Source organism: Cinclus cinclus, chromosome Z (genome assembly GCF_963662255.1).
Source record: "Cinclus cinclus chromosome Z, bCinCin1.1, whole genome shotgun sequence".
Classification (NCBI taxonomy): Eukaryota; Metazoa; Chordata; class Aves; order Passeriformes; family Cinclidae; genus Cinclus; species Cinclus cinclus.
In genome coordinates, this window is record NC_085084.1 from 53,061,292 (window position 1) to 53,075,522 (window position 14,231).

Sequence of the window (14,231 nt, forward strand, 5' to 3'; positions counted from 1 at the left end):
ATATTTTATTTGAATATCAGGCCAGGCAGATCCTGCATGACATACCTGCAGGGAGAAAACACGCATACTTGATTATCCCTTTTACTTTTTAAACATCAATAAAATAAGAAATAATTGATACATATGTAATTTTGTATTAAAAGGTCTGTTCTTCAATACAGGTCACCCCCATTCTTCCATTCATTAAAAACTGTCACCTTAGCAGAAAAAAACAGACACAAAATTTAACTTACATAAAAGGTAACTTTAAATCATTCTATTGAAAAAGCATCAAAGATATATTACATCCCAATATTCAGTAAGATCAAAGTGCTATAAAGATATAATGATTGGATGTCTCACTTCCTTCTGGATGTGCTTTGAGTCATACCAAGTGCCAAATGAAAACACAAAGGAGTAAGTTTCCCTGAGCACAGCAAATACACATTCTGAAACAGGGAAGTTAAACAGTGACAGCGATAAATCACTGCAACTGTAAAACTGAATTATTATATCTATTCTTCTTTTTTGTATATTTCTTAACTGTAAGACAAAATGGCATCATGATGGTACAAAATTTGGAAAGCTACCTACTTCACACACCTATGAAAATGACAGTAACAAATATGCCTATCACTAGGTGATAGCACACAACCAATTATTTTAGTAAATTATGATTAATTTTATCTAAGAACATTTATTTCTTCATTCTCAACCCGATAAATTTTTTCCTGTATAACAATGAAGTAGCATTTATAAATGAAATATTGGGACTGCAATTTATAATTGAGAATCTTAATGTTATAATTCTAAAATCACTCAATTCCTTATTGAAAAGTCCACAGACAAACAAAAAACCCCAAAATACTAACAAACAAAACTCCCAAAATACAAAAACACTTAAGGTTAAAGTAAAACTAGATATAATTGGAAACATTTTAAAGTCTTTTTAACTGAGAAGTAAAAATCTGTAGCAACAAGAACCTCACTGGATTTTTCATAAATACATATTTTAAAAGAAAACTCAAAAAATTAAACAGCATAGAATATAATTCCTGCTCTGAGTTTGTTGCCCTGCTATAATCTTGAAGAGCTTCCATGCTCTCAAAGAGGACAGGATAGGTACAGATTTTGGAAGCTGAAATTGGTATAAACTTTGAAAAACCTTCCCCTTGAAAATCATTGAATACTTAATGGAGTATCAAATTAAATTAAAAGATCAAATTATATGAAGGATAGGCCTGGCTGCTGTCACAGCATGCAGCCAAGGGAATACAGGTGCAAAGGAATGCATCTCTTGCTTTAGTCTTATGCCAGTTAGATACATACTTAATTATATTTCAACAGTTTAATTATATTTCAATAGCTATTTGAAAGATCTTGCTTAGGGTTTTATATGAAGATATAAAGATATTTGCAGAATTATTTGCATACAAAGAGAAAGGGAGAACATGGGAAAACATGACAAAGGTAAAAAATGATGAGGCCCTGGAGATATCCTAGATAAACAGCAAAAAGCAAATATACATATAAAGGACTTTCATATCAAGAAGATATAGAATGTGTATAGTAGAAAGTCCTACACACTGATATCTATACTACCAGGAAAAATAGAATATAGGACACCTTCTTTAAAAAAATCACATGCTGTTTTAAAGATCTATTGATCCGCCCTGCACATCTCAAGGTAACACAGTTACTTTGTAGTTGATCCAATAATATAACAAAGATCTCCCAGGCACTGGATTTACCAAGAAGCCTTTCAGTATTTTTGAGTGAAAACTGAAAGCTAGCTGAAGGTCTTGAAATAACAGGGATAAATGATATGTAAGTACATATGCTTAATAACCACATGCTCTAATTACACAATAATCCCATTTTTCTTCCAAATTACTTGTCAATAAATCTTTCTCACTGCACTATAAATTCCAAGGTCATGGACAGAGTTATTTATTAGTATAATTACAATGCAGAAATAAAACCATTAAGCTTTTAGATCCTGATATTGTTCCATTTATTCTCTCCTTTCCCCAAGGGGGAGGTGAATAGTTCCTACAAAAGGAATACCCAGAAAATATTGGAAGCTACTTTTAAAAGACTAAAAATGTGCTGCTTCATACAATTACTTTGTTTAAGTTATCTTTTTATCTAAGCTTTGATAGGATGTCAGATTTATCTCTTTTTTTAATACTAAGTATAGCAAACAGACTTAGGATCAAAATTATTCTCTGAAATAGACATTGTTACTACACAATTAACATTAAAGCATTCTGGATTTCACTGTGCACCAGTCAGTCATATTAGACGAAAAATCTCAAGGTCTGAGCCAACTGTCGAGAAGTAACTTGCAGTCCAAATTTGTGGACTCTTACTTCCACAATTTCACTATTCCTAGGCACCAATCCATGTGCCTTGGTTACTTGCCTTCTTCCACAAACCACCAGAAGGGCATCTAAGTGCATGACTATAAAGTGACTGTCAAAATGAGACTCCTGAATCAGACTAGCATGAACAAACTTAGTCCATAATTTTCTGGAGAAGGGTAAACCTACTCTTAAACCTGAACTCAACTCTTGGTAATAATTAGCTTTCAAAGATTAATTAAAGTGTTGTTACATAATCATGATTTATTCCAGTGTTCAATATCAGTGTCTAAGTTACGTATAAATTGATTTAATGGTGATATCTTAAACTCTTCAGCAAGTTAAAAATAAAATATGAATTTTTCTTACTTAGGGATGCTTTTTCTTCTGTATTAAATAAATAATTTTTACATCTGATTAGATTGAACATAAAAGTAATAAATTGCCAATTACTTTAATTCTTCTTCCAATGTAAAGTAGCAGCTATTTGGTACAATGTTATCATTTCCTTGCTATATAAAGTTGGTAAAAAATATACCTGAATAATATTAATATTGTATAGTAGCATAATTTAAGGGAAAAAAAGTTCACCGGTTGTAAATACATGTTCAAATTCCAATGTAAAACCTTAAAATTGCTCAAAAATGAACTATTACTGACATTCAACTAGTAAAACTGGACAAAAGAGGAAATGCAGAGAAATGAAACAGAAACACAACAGTAATGATGATAGCCTTTGAAATTAAATTATGCCTGTGTGACTTATAATATTTTGCATTGTTGCATTGACCTTCATGTTAATGCCAACATACAGTGAGTTCATAATCATAAGTTTTAATTTTATTCTTCCTCCCATTCTAGTCATTACTTACATATTTTCCAGCTTGACTCAGAAAAATTAAGGCAGAACTTCAGCAACTTGGTTGATAGTTGCTTGGCTGCTTCATTGATGACTACTACACAAAAACACATCTAAAAATCATGTATTGACGTCAGTCCCTCCAGACTAATGCTAATACTGTTGAATGTTCTACGCACAGAACAAAGGAAATACACAGTTTTAAAAACCTGTCTAGGAACAAGTTCTTCACTCAGAGGGTTGCTGGGCACTGGAACAGCTCCCCAGGGAACTGGTCACAAAAACAGCCTGAAAGAGTTCAAGAAGAATTTGGAGAATGCTCTGAAGTACACGGTGTGACTCTTGCGATTCTTGTGCAGGGCCAGGAGTTGGACTTGATGATCATTGTGCGTCTTTTCCAACTCAGGATTTCCTATGATTCAATAAATCTAACTCCTTGGAGAAACTACAGAAGCGTGAAATTTAAAGTGAAGTTTAAGTTCAGAGATCTGAAATACAAATTCACTAATAATAATAGAATGTAAAACTTTATCTACATTGTGTTCTCTTTTATTTTGCAAAAAAGAGCTCTCAGGACTAGCCCACAACTGTGTGCTATCTATGTGACTTCCTATTGTACAAATAGCAGCTCCTAGAAGGAAGACTATCCCTTCCCATAAACCTGAATTCCATATACAATGTATTGCAAGCTACAAAGAAAAAAGCACAAAGAACCAGCTCTGTCACAAATTTCTAGCTAACCAAAATCTTTGAAGACTAAGAAGTTAGCAACAGTAGTGGAAGTTGTGCAACAGAGAAGAATGAACAGTTCTACTTATTTTACAAACAGTATTAATACAAATTGAAATACCTGACAATCTCTTTAACCTGGAACTTCTTGCGCTAAGAAAACACATTACCTCTTTCGACTAAGAACAGAGCAGATGACAATACTAATCTGTTATTACCTACTTTATAAATTATTTAGGTGTTCAGAACATAGACCTTATGGAAACTAAAAAAAAAAAACAAACAGAAACCCCCCACATTTAATTAATGAATTATGAATTTTAGTTTCTAATCTATTCAGAAGAGAGCTTGCTTCTCTTTAACATGCTAAACTTCACTAATACAAATTCTCTGTTAAGTTAGATGCTAGCAGTAATCAGCTATACTGCTTTCTTTTAGTAATGGCCTTACATTTAATCAGGCAATGCACAGAAATGCAGTTTCTTGACAAAGAGACAAGTTTTTAGAATCAACAGTATCCCTCAGTGCATCCCAATTCCAGCAATCTTTTCAACTTAAGACATCAGAGGAAAAAACTTCAAACCCTATTTCTAAACAAATCCTATTTCTTAGAACAGTAAAGTGTTCTTACTGTTACTGCCATCTTTCTGAGAAGCATGAAGCATCACTTGGTGTTCCACATGTAAGCGAAGTATTTTAACCTTTCACCAAGTTAGAATACTGCAGCATTTTCAGAATTAACTGTAAAACTCACTCACCAAGTATGTGCAGTGGTATTACTAAAAGAAATTGTGTAAATATTTGAAATGGTCTTTCAGAGAAAATATGTGGCTATAAATATATGAAGAAGAAAAGAAATGAAAAGCAGAAAACTGTGTGCCACCTTCACCTCAAATTCATCCAAGAACTGAGAGCCTGCTGAGGAAACATCCACTTCTAACAAACAGAGAAATTCCAATCTCCATCTGAATCCAATGAATTCAAATATGAATTTAGCCTGTTTCATGGAGGATACTCTGGACAGAGAATATGTATGTATGATCTGAATGATGTAAGTATTGAAAATAAACATTCCAAATCTTTCCACCAGAAAATATATTTTTGAGTGTTATCAAGGCATTTGGACAAATATTTTTCTTCACTTATTCTGTCATAAATTAATGGCAGCTTCACTAAACTCAGCAGATTACACAAACCCCAAATTTATGGTACCTTCTTCTAAAACAAATATTGAAGTCTATGTTGAGGCATATCAGTATCAAGTTATATGATTTAACATCTGTTGCACTGGAGCTATTAATTAACAATTTATAGAACTTACTCCATAAATAGAACCTTAAAAATATACAGGCACTAACATACCTAAAATGAAGTAAATATATAGACTGTGCATATCAATAGTAAACAGAAATATTTTACTTAAGTAAGACCAGCTGGTATCAGGAATTAAAAATATGTCAGTTATTGATACCTGTTTAGCATCTGTGTAAAAGTTTCACTTTGAAGAATAAGGAATCAGAGCAAATGATTCACCTCCTCTAATAAAAAGAAGTGGTGATCAAGAGTTGCTTAGTTCCTGCTGACCTTGAATGTAATTGGCTACTTTGGATGTCTCTATGGTATATGCCACTAAGAAGATAAAAATATACAGGATTAAAATCTGAACTGATAAAGCTAAGAAATTAAGTATTACTCCTTTAATAAGCCTACTTTATGAAAGTATGTGAATACCAAAATATCTCTTTACTGATTGCTGCTAAACTGTGAATAAGTTTAAAAAAAGCTATCAGAAGTGAAACTATCTAAAATTTTAATTTTCTTCTTCTTACCTCTTTAAAAATTATGAATAAAGAATTCAAAGCATGTCTATTTTTTTACTCCATGTCACTCTACCTGACATTACTTTTATTGCACCACACTCAGCAAATTTTTATATACACTTAAGTGTATATAAAATACAGTATATAAAAATAAAGTGTATATAAAATAGAAGTAATATTATTCTATATCTTAAAATGGAGGCATATTTTTTCTATTTCATTTTTTACAGTGCAAGAGTAAAAATTCTTTTTTTTCTGTATTATTTAAGCACTTAAGAACCTATACAATTGTAAGATCACTCTTTTACAAGGGGAAGGTTGATTATTACAAAGATGAGATTGTTTCACTGTACTGCAGAATGAGAGCTACAAAAAGCCCCAAAAAAACCCCAAGCATTTTAAGTCACAAAACCCAATTAAGGGGTCAAAACCAAAAAAGGGTCTGTCAATTAAGACGCCAGGGCCAAGGCAGAGGTTTGCTCCTATTGTGAATAAAGGCATGAACATGGTTGGATTGTGGTTAACTGTGGGAGACAAAAGAGACCTTTTCTTAAATTTTAAAAACCAATACATACAGGGCTCAAAATTTAAGGAGCACTTAGACTCCTTGGTATCAAAGTGTTATGTTAGACTTGAATTTTAAAAGTACTTATTCAACACAGGTTTGGAACTGTAAAAACAATGATAAAAGGTGAAGGTGAAATGGTGATTTAGGATGCATACATTATATAACTGTATCTGCATGACTAAAAAAAAAATCAAGGAAGACTACATCATTAACATGTGTTGACATGTTACCACAACTGTTCTTGTCTCCTTTTTTGATACAGTCACAGATACATGCTCTCACAACCAATATCCAATTCTGTGCTACCATTTGTGGTGAATTCTTGAAGAAATTAAGACACATCAATTAATCGTCTAAGTTGAGGGACAATACACAGCAACAAGCCTACAACTTAAATTTGGTTTAAAACTATTCAGTAGCAAGGATTGAGACTTACAGAGAAAGACAGTAGTAGAGTTGAAGAGCAGACACAAGCAGCAAAGCTTACTTTAAATAGAAAATAAATAAAAGCTGCAGGGATCAGGTCATCACCCATTACTGGCTTGCCATCTCAAAGTTTCCTCTCTTCCCATGTTAGATATCCATCTGATTTCAAACCTCTAATACTCTCTCTGTTCCTTTGTTTCTTATCAGAGATTCTGATATCATCATCTTTTCCCTCATTACTCATAATGTCTACAAAGAAGTCTAAATTCTGATGAAAAAAGATTTCTCTCTATTGTCACCTTGCATATTCCAAACTGAGAAATATACTCTCCATCCTAAGATTATATTCAGGAAACAGGCAATTGAGGTTTTAAAATATTATGGTGTCCTCTATCAAAAATCGAAGTATTCCTGTACTTTTTCATTAATTTTTTCTATAAATTGCAAATACCATATGATAGCTAGATCTGCTGTCACTTATGTCCCCTATAAATTTCAGACACTTCACATATATTAGTGTACACCACCCAGTTCAAATAGCAGAAAAGTGATGTTATACCTTGAAGAATCCTGAAAGTGTTTCTGAGTACCCTAAACTTTCAATGGGGTATGTAGTATGTGTGCATTTACATTTTATTTGCATAAGAACTATGACATTTGGCTTATTCACCAAAAAATAAATTTCAGGTGCCTAATTAAGAGCAATAATTGTCTTACCTTTACAGATTCACTTAAGACTTGAGTTTTATCTGCTTCTTCACTGGACTGTAATTCTAGTTTATTATTTAACTCCTGTAGCTGTTGTGCTTGTTCATTCAAAAGCAATTGTGCCTGATGCTCCCGATGTAATGCATTGTTTAATTCTTCACATACACTTTCAAACCTCTCATGGGTGAATAATTTCTGGTAAGAGAAATAAATTGTATTGATTATGTAACTATACTTATCTGTTTACATATTTGACTCCCCAAGTTCCACATGCGAACATATTAAATTCTAAAACAAAAGCATGCTAAAGGTTATTATTTATTTAGGTTTTTTAACTCAAAGACAGACCACCAAGCAATAAAATGGCCAGACAACTTTTTTCCCTTTATTTTTTCAAAGCAGCACTCAGGCTACGGTAAACAGTATGCATTTGCTATTCTATTCAAATTAACACCCTAGATTGCAAAGAACCAATAGTTAGAAGGAAATATGCAGATCAATGTCCCACATTTTAGTGCATATCTTGTTAACCATTGTAAGTACCTTCCTGAACTCCTTCTCCCTTTCAAAAAGTGTTCCAGAAAGACAAAATAGTTCTTCAAGGAAATTCACTGTCTACGTTTGAATGGCAATATAAACTGTGATAATTTCTTCTGCTTCCCAGAACTGTAAGCAATAAAATCCAGTATGAGCAAAACTGAAGATGAACAGATATAATTTGATCTGTTTGAGTAAAAGAACCCAATATTTTACCAGCTAGGAACAGGAAAAAAGAATGGATTCAACACCATCTGTTAAATAGTCTCTGCTTGGAATTGTCTCAATTGGGACACACTCACAAGTCTGCCAACTAGGCTTCAGTATCAGTATTGGTCACAGCTACAGAAAACACTGCTTTTTCTGGGCCACAACTGTTTTAGTTGTACTGTCTACCCATTGAGCATGTATAAGAAAGAATTCTTAACCATTCACTACCTCAAATAGTTCAAACATATGTTCAATTCTGAATGCAACCTACAAGAAATATGCATAGTAGGAAAGGTGATAAGTGAACCTCCAGCATGCTAAAGAAAGACAAATTCTTCCCCTCTAAGACCTGAAGGCACAGTTCTGTACCTATGACAGGGGTCTAACTAAGAACCCACCAAATGGCATCAACCCCTCAAACACCATGTCCATTAGTCACAATACTGTGGTTTAAAGCAGTTAAACAACATTTTTGTTGTGTCTTCTTGATCCTGTTGGACAATGCTATTTACAGATTATCAAATGCATAGTGTTTAAGTAAATCAATCAGTGACAGCTAGCGGGCAGATGAATTTGGTGCATATATGCTAGCAGGAATGTAGAAGAGGAACTTTTTTCTCCTTCCATAAACTTAGTCCTTCAGGGGAACAGCCACACTAAAATTTGCATTGACTTGCTCAGGGCGTAACCTAGTATCAAAGATACAGTAAAATGTCTATCATAACATTTAGCAATATCCACACAGAGTTTATACTTCTTAAAGCTCTCATGAACATACTTATTTGATACCCTCATGGCACCCATCTTTACTTTGCTGAAGTGAAATCTATAAATGCTTGTTCATTATATAAATTACATCAACATTTTCAACATACAGAAGAAAACCTGGTTGCTGAAGACCAAACATGTAATTTACAAGAACACCTCATTCTACAAATCAAAAAAGAAACTCTTGTGGAAGAGAAGCCTTTCTAAACACATCTGACTTCTAGTTTAGTGACATTTGCAACACAAATCTTCTGGAAATTTATTTTAATATTAGAATGATTTTATACTTAATTTTCAAAAGAACACAGAAAACCACATCTTATAAGCAGTCACCTCTTAATCAAATACACTTACTTGTTTAAGCATATGTAATTGCTCCTGCAGGCTCTGTGCTTTGTCTGCTTCTTTTTTCATCTCACTAAAATTCGATGTGAATTCTGCAAGTTGTAGGCGCAGTGAGCGGCGTTCCACTTCTGCTGTATGAAGTCTCTGTGTAAATTCAAATATTTGCTTCTGCAAAGATTCTATGTTTTTCTGTAAGTAATCCGAAACAAATTTATATGCTTTAACTCACACTATTTTAGCAACAAAAGAGTTACATGTAATACCCAAGCACATTAGACAAAGCTCTCATTTTGTCCATCATCTCTAAGAAGCAAGAGTGCAAAAAATTGAATCTGTTTCACCTACTCTTGAGGTTAACTAAAAATTCTGCTTTCAAGAAAGTACCATTTTAATGTAAGGCCCACAGTAAAAGACCAATTATTTCAGAAAGTTTCTCCTTTCCCTCTGATTATAGGGAAGGCTATATTTACTGAAAGGTAGAACACAAAGCATGAGAAAACAGAAAAAAAAAAAGAAAAAGAAAAGAAAAAGAAAAAAAACAACCATAATATTTAGTTGAAGCCAAAAGCAAGTTACTTCTTACAAAGCAAATACAACTTTGACAGAACCTTAAAAAAAACTTTTTCTTGGATACATCAAATCTCTGCTTAAATTTTTTTTGACATAAAAGAAAAAATATATTCATGCTCTAATGCTTCTGGGTGTTAGGAATCAACTTTTGATGTCTACATAGTTGACTTCAATGTAGCAGTCTTATAAACTGAAACAAAATTAATGGTACTATCAAGAGAGCTTCATCCTAACACTTAGGCCATGAACCTACTGCTTACATGAAGTAGGACTGTAATTATGCATACCATACTGGATACTCTGTCACACAATCCAGCTTCCAGGGCCTGGGTATTTATTTTACTAAGTCCATGAGCCAGGCTCTGTACCAAGGAGTCTTTCTCCAGATAAGTAATGTACTTGCTGTGGTCTAATGGAACCGTCTCCATTATAGCATTCAGCTTGTCCATAAGTTTTGAAAACGAATTCCTGGCTGCACTTAAAAGTAACTTTCCAGAAAGCCAGGACTTTGTACCTTAAAAAAAAACCAAAAAAAAAATCACAAAAAACAAAGACAAACAAAACCCCCAAACAAACAAACAAACAAAAAACAACAACAAAAACAAAACCCAAACCAAAACACAGAGAAGAAATATCAAGTAGGTTATTACTTTCAGTTTCTTTCAGTGAAAAAAACCACAACAAACATCTTTAAAATATTCAATAGAAATCTTCCATTAAAGACTGAAAGACTGAGTTCAAACAAATATCATAGAGAGAGACTTTAAGACAAATTGTGTGTATTTAGCAATGATAATTCTACTCCTATAAATTCATGAATAGGAGGGTAGGGTAAGTAAGATTCTAAAGAACAGGATGTGTTTGTCAAAGACTACTTGTGCAGTTGTTACCATGTTCTCCAATACCATACTTCTAAAGACTTTCTTTAGTGTTCTAATTTTGTAATTCAGAAAACATGTAAGACAGATGCAAGCAAATGAATGTCAGGTCAAGTAAGTCAGAAGTGATAGCACATAGTAAATCAATTTATTGTTATATTTACAACGCAAATTTTTGAGGGCTTCCTGATTTCTCTTCCCTCCCCTCTACAGATGTCTAAATCATCTGCTGTTCAAAATTAGTGAGGCTTGGTACCTTAATGCCATACTATTTATATTCCAAGACAAGAGAATATAATTTACCTTATTCCAAGGCAATTAAAATTTTACAGCTACAATTACGTATTTCCCCACAGGATTTTGGTAATCATCCTTCTCATATAATGGACTTAAGGCCCCAGCACACACAACATGTCCTGCTTACTGCTAGATTCGTCAGGTCTGTAATTAATAATTGTGTTTAATGTTGATAAATAAAATTGTCAGTGCTCCTTCCACTAATTGGTATTCCAGATAACAGTTAATAGGTTTATTTATGCCTTAATAAAAGTCTTGTAATTTAGTTTTCCCTCTGCTAGGCAGGTCTTAATCTGTCATTACTTGTCTTATGATACTATCAGTGTAAGATGACAAGCATGGAAGAGCTTATTTACATTCAGTAGTACAGCAGATCTCCTATTGCTGCAATGAACTAAAATATTTACTTAATAGTATAAACAGAAAAAAATAACACTGTCTTAAGTTAAAGAATTTCTGTTTATAGACTGCAAAGGAAAAAGCCAGAGGTACATGGCAAACATAGCATGATTATTGATACATTTTTATTACAATTCTCATTGTAAAGAAGATCATTTACAGAGGTTGAGATTTATCTGTAAGCAATAACAATAAAAAGCACATGATAAAATTGAATATTTTTTTTTCAATGCCATTTTCCTGCTTGGTTTTGAAACAGCACCACTCCAATGATTCCAGTGTTTAACTAGAGTATCATTTCTGAGTACATGCTCTCCATAACCTCAGTGACTAGTAGGTCTGCCTTTTCTTCATGACTAAGTTAGCATCTTTTAACTTAAAAAATCTTATGAGGCATTTTTATCTTGCACTTCAACTAGCTAATCATCCTTTGCAATAAAAAAAAAAAGAATTATTCTTTTCATACACATAAAAAACTGCTATTGTAATGCTCTCTCTACTTTGGCAAAGAATCCTCTCTTTTCCTTTTTTGGTTCTCTATTACTGATCACATAAAAAAAAAATCTACCTTCATCATTTTAACTCTTATCATAGATTAACCTGTCATACTGTTTTCCAGATTCAAAGACGGTCTCTTTTCTCCAGTCAGAATGCATTCACCAGTTGATTTAGTTAAATCTAGTTAAAACTTGAACGTTTTTATGGCCTTTCATGTCAGATGATGCCAAAACCTTCTCAAAAACTGTCCTTTGCCATGATTTTTGGTATATATTGAAAAAGGATATCCTCAATGAGCTATTGGTCCCTCACTCTTCCCACTATTTCCACTCGCTATCTTAGCTTGTGAGATTGTTTGCCTGTCAGAAAACAGTGCTTCTCCATATATACAGTACCTACATGACAGCCCCTTTCCATATGTCTAGACTCTCATGTTTAACTGTATCAAAAGTAAATTTAAAATAACAATTTAGACAATTGTGCTGTAGCATTTTTAAATGAACATTCTACTTCACAAACACTCCTCCCTTAAACAGTACAGTTCAGCATCCAAAACTTAAGGTATTTACTTGGGATAGGGATAAATAGTCATGTCCTCCATTGTTTTTATGAGTAGCTTTGAATAAGTAGACAGAAATATTTTGAAGTAAGTTACTGACTGCTTTGAAAGATGAAATGAAAACATAAATCAACTCCACAAGGAACTGTATCTACAATAACTGAGAGGAGAATAGACTGTTTAAGTATATATATCTGAAGTACCTGCCATGAAGAATGGAAGAATTACAATAAAAGCATTAAATTATGTGACACATTATGACGTGTCTAAGAAATTATTAACAAAAATACAGGTATACAACAAAGTGCAATTAAGCAAATAAAAAAGAAGAAGTGGCAAGTATTACTTCACTGAAAGATGAAAAAAACAATTCTTGCTTACTCTCTTGTGGTGAAATTGAGCACCAAGTCAGCAGGATTAACTTCGTACTATACAAGACTAAAATGTTCATGTCAAACTTTTAGAGCTTTGTATATTTAACAGTTGGTGGTATTTGTATTGAAAACATTGGCCATTACAGTCTCTGGCTTATCACAGTACAGATTTTGTTCAAACAAGCCTAAAATCTAACCTTATTAAGAAACCCAAAGGAAACAAAAAAAATCCAACACTGCAATGAACTTGCACTGAAACTGAAGCACAGAGATCATTGGTGGAATGAGACCCAAACTAACTGACACTACGAAGGGAAACGATCATCAACACCAAAACAAAACTGTTTATTTAAAACATCAAGAAAGGTACCTCTAATCAGAGCATACAAACCCAAATGTTCCAGCATCATCTGAGTGATCTGGACTTGGCTTTTTTCAGCTGCCTCAAATGGTTCCCTAGAACCTAGTCATCTTTAAAAATCATAATTTCGAAGACACTGAATCGTTCCATCTTGATGATCCAGAAATTACCTTCCTGTAGTATTCTGTCCTGTGACATATAGTCTAATCCAGAACTGCCATTATGTAAAGATATTAAAAGACTGCCTATTTACATTTGTTTAAAAACTTCAACATCAATGAAGTAAATTTGAAAATTTAAGTCCTATTTAAAATACTACTTAAAGAACGTAATTTTCTAAGTGTGGAAGATTTCAAATAGATTCCTTCAGAGCCTAATTGCTTCAATACTTCTGGAAATTTCATGTCAAAGTTTAAATTATTTATTACTACTTTTTGAACCAAAGATTCTTAGGAGACTTGATCTCATGAGCAACAGAATTCCAAGTAATACATGAGCTAGACCTTGAGGTTCTGTGGAAATTACTTAAAATAGGGATAAGATATGAAAGAATCACCAAACTGACTGTGGCCATAATATTCTCAGCATTGTTCTTCATAATTCTCAAAATCAAGCCTGTGTTGAGTGCAGAGATATCTAGTAACTGGAGACCAGCAGAATTCTCATATATTTCAAACTTCAAAACATCATGACATTTAGGACATTCTAACCAGTCACTTCAGCACATCCATGTTGGTGCTGCATTTCTCTCAACTCTTCTTCAGTTTGCTGTTTCTACACAACACTCTGTACACAGGAATACTTGCAGTATAAACCCTGTAAATACTCCAAAATACAGTTCAAACTTTACTTTGTAAGGTTGTAAATTTAAGCCATTGAAAAATAGGATGACCAAAGAAGAGAGCTTCAGAAACTGAATCAAAACACTTTTGTTTCAATGTCTTCTAGTATGGGTTTGCTATTTAAGCTTCTGGGAAATTAAT

At 33.1% G+C, this 14,231-nt stretch overlaps 1 protein-coding gene across 1 annotated transcript in view; it reads right to left on the reverse strand.

Annotated features, from left to right (window-relative positions):
• Positions 1-14,231, reverse strand: part of CCDC171 (coiled-coil domain containing 171) — a 165,349-nt gene that overhangs the window by 66,047 nt on the left and 85,071 nt on the right. Inside the window, exons 17-19 of the mRNA XM_062512985.1 lie at positions 10,170-10,396; positions 9,322-9,501; positions 7,462-7,647 (exon numbers count right to left, since the gene is read on the reverse strand). Of these exons, the coding sequence (XP_062368969.1) occupies positions 7,462-7,647; positions 9,322-9,501; positions 10,170-10,396 (593 nt within the window). The remainder of the gene's footprint in view (positions 1-7,461; positions 7,648-9,321; positions 9,502-10,169; positions 10,397-14,231) is intronic.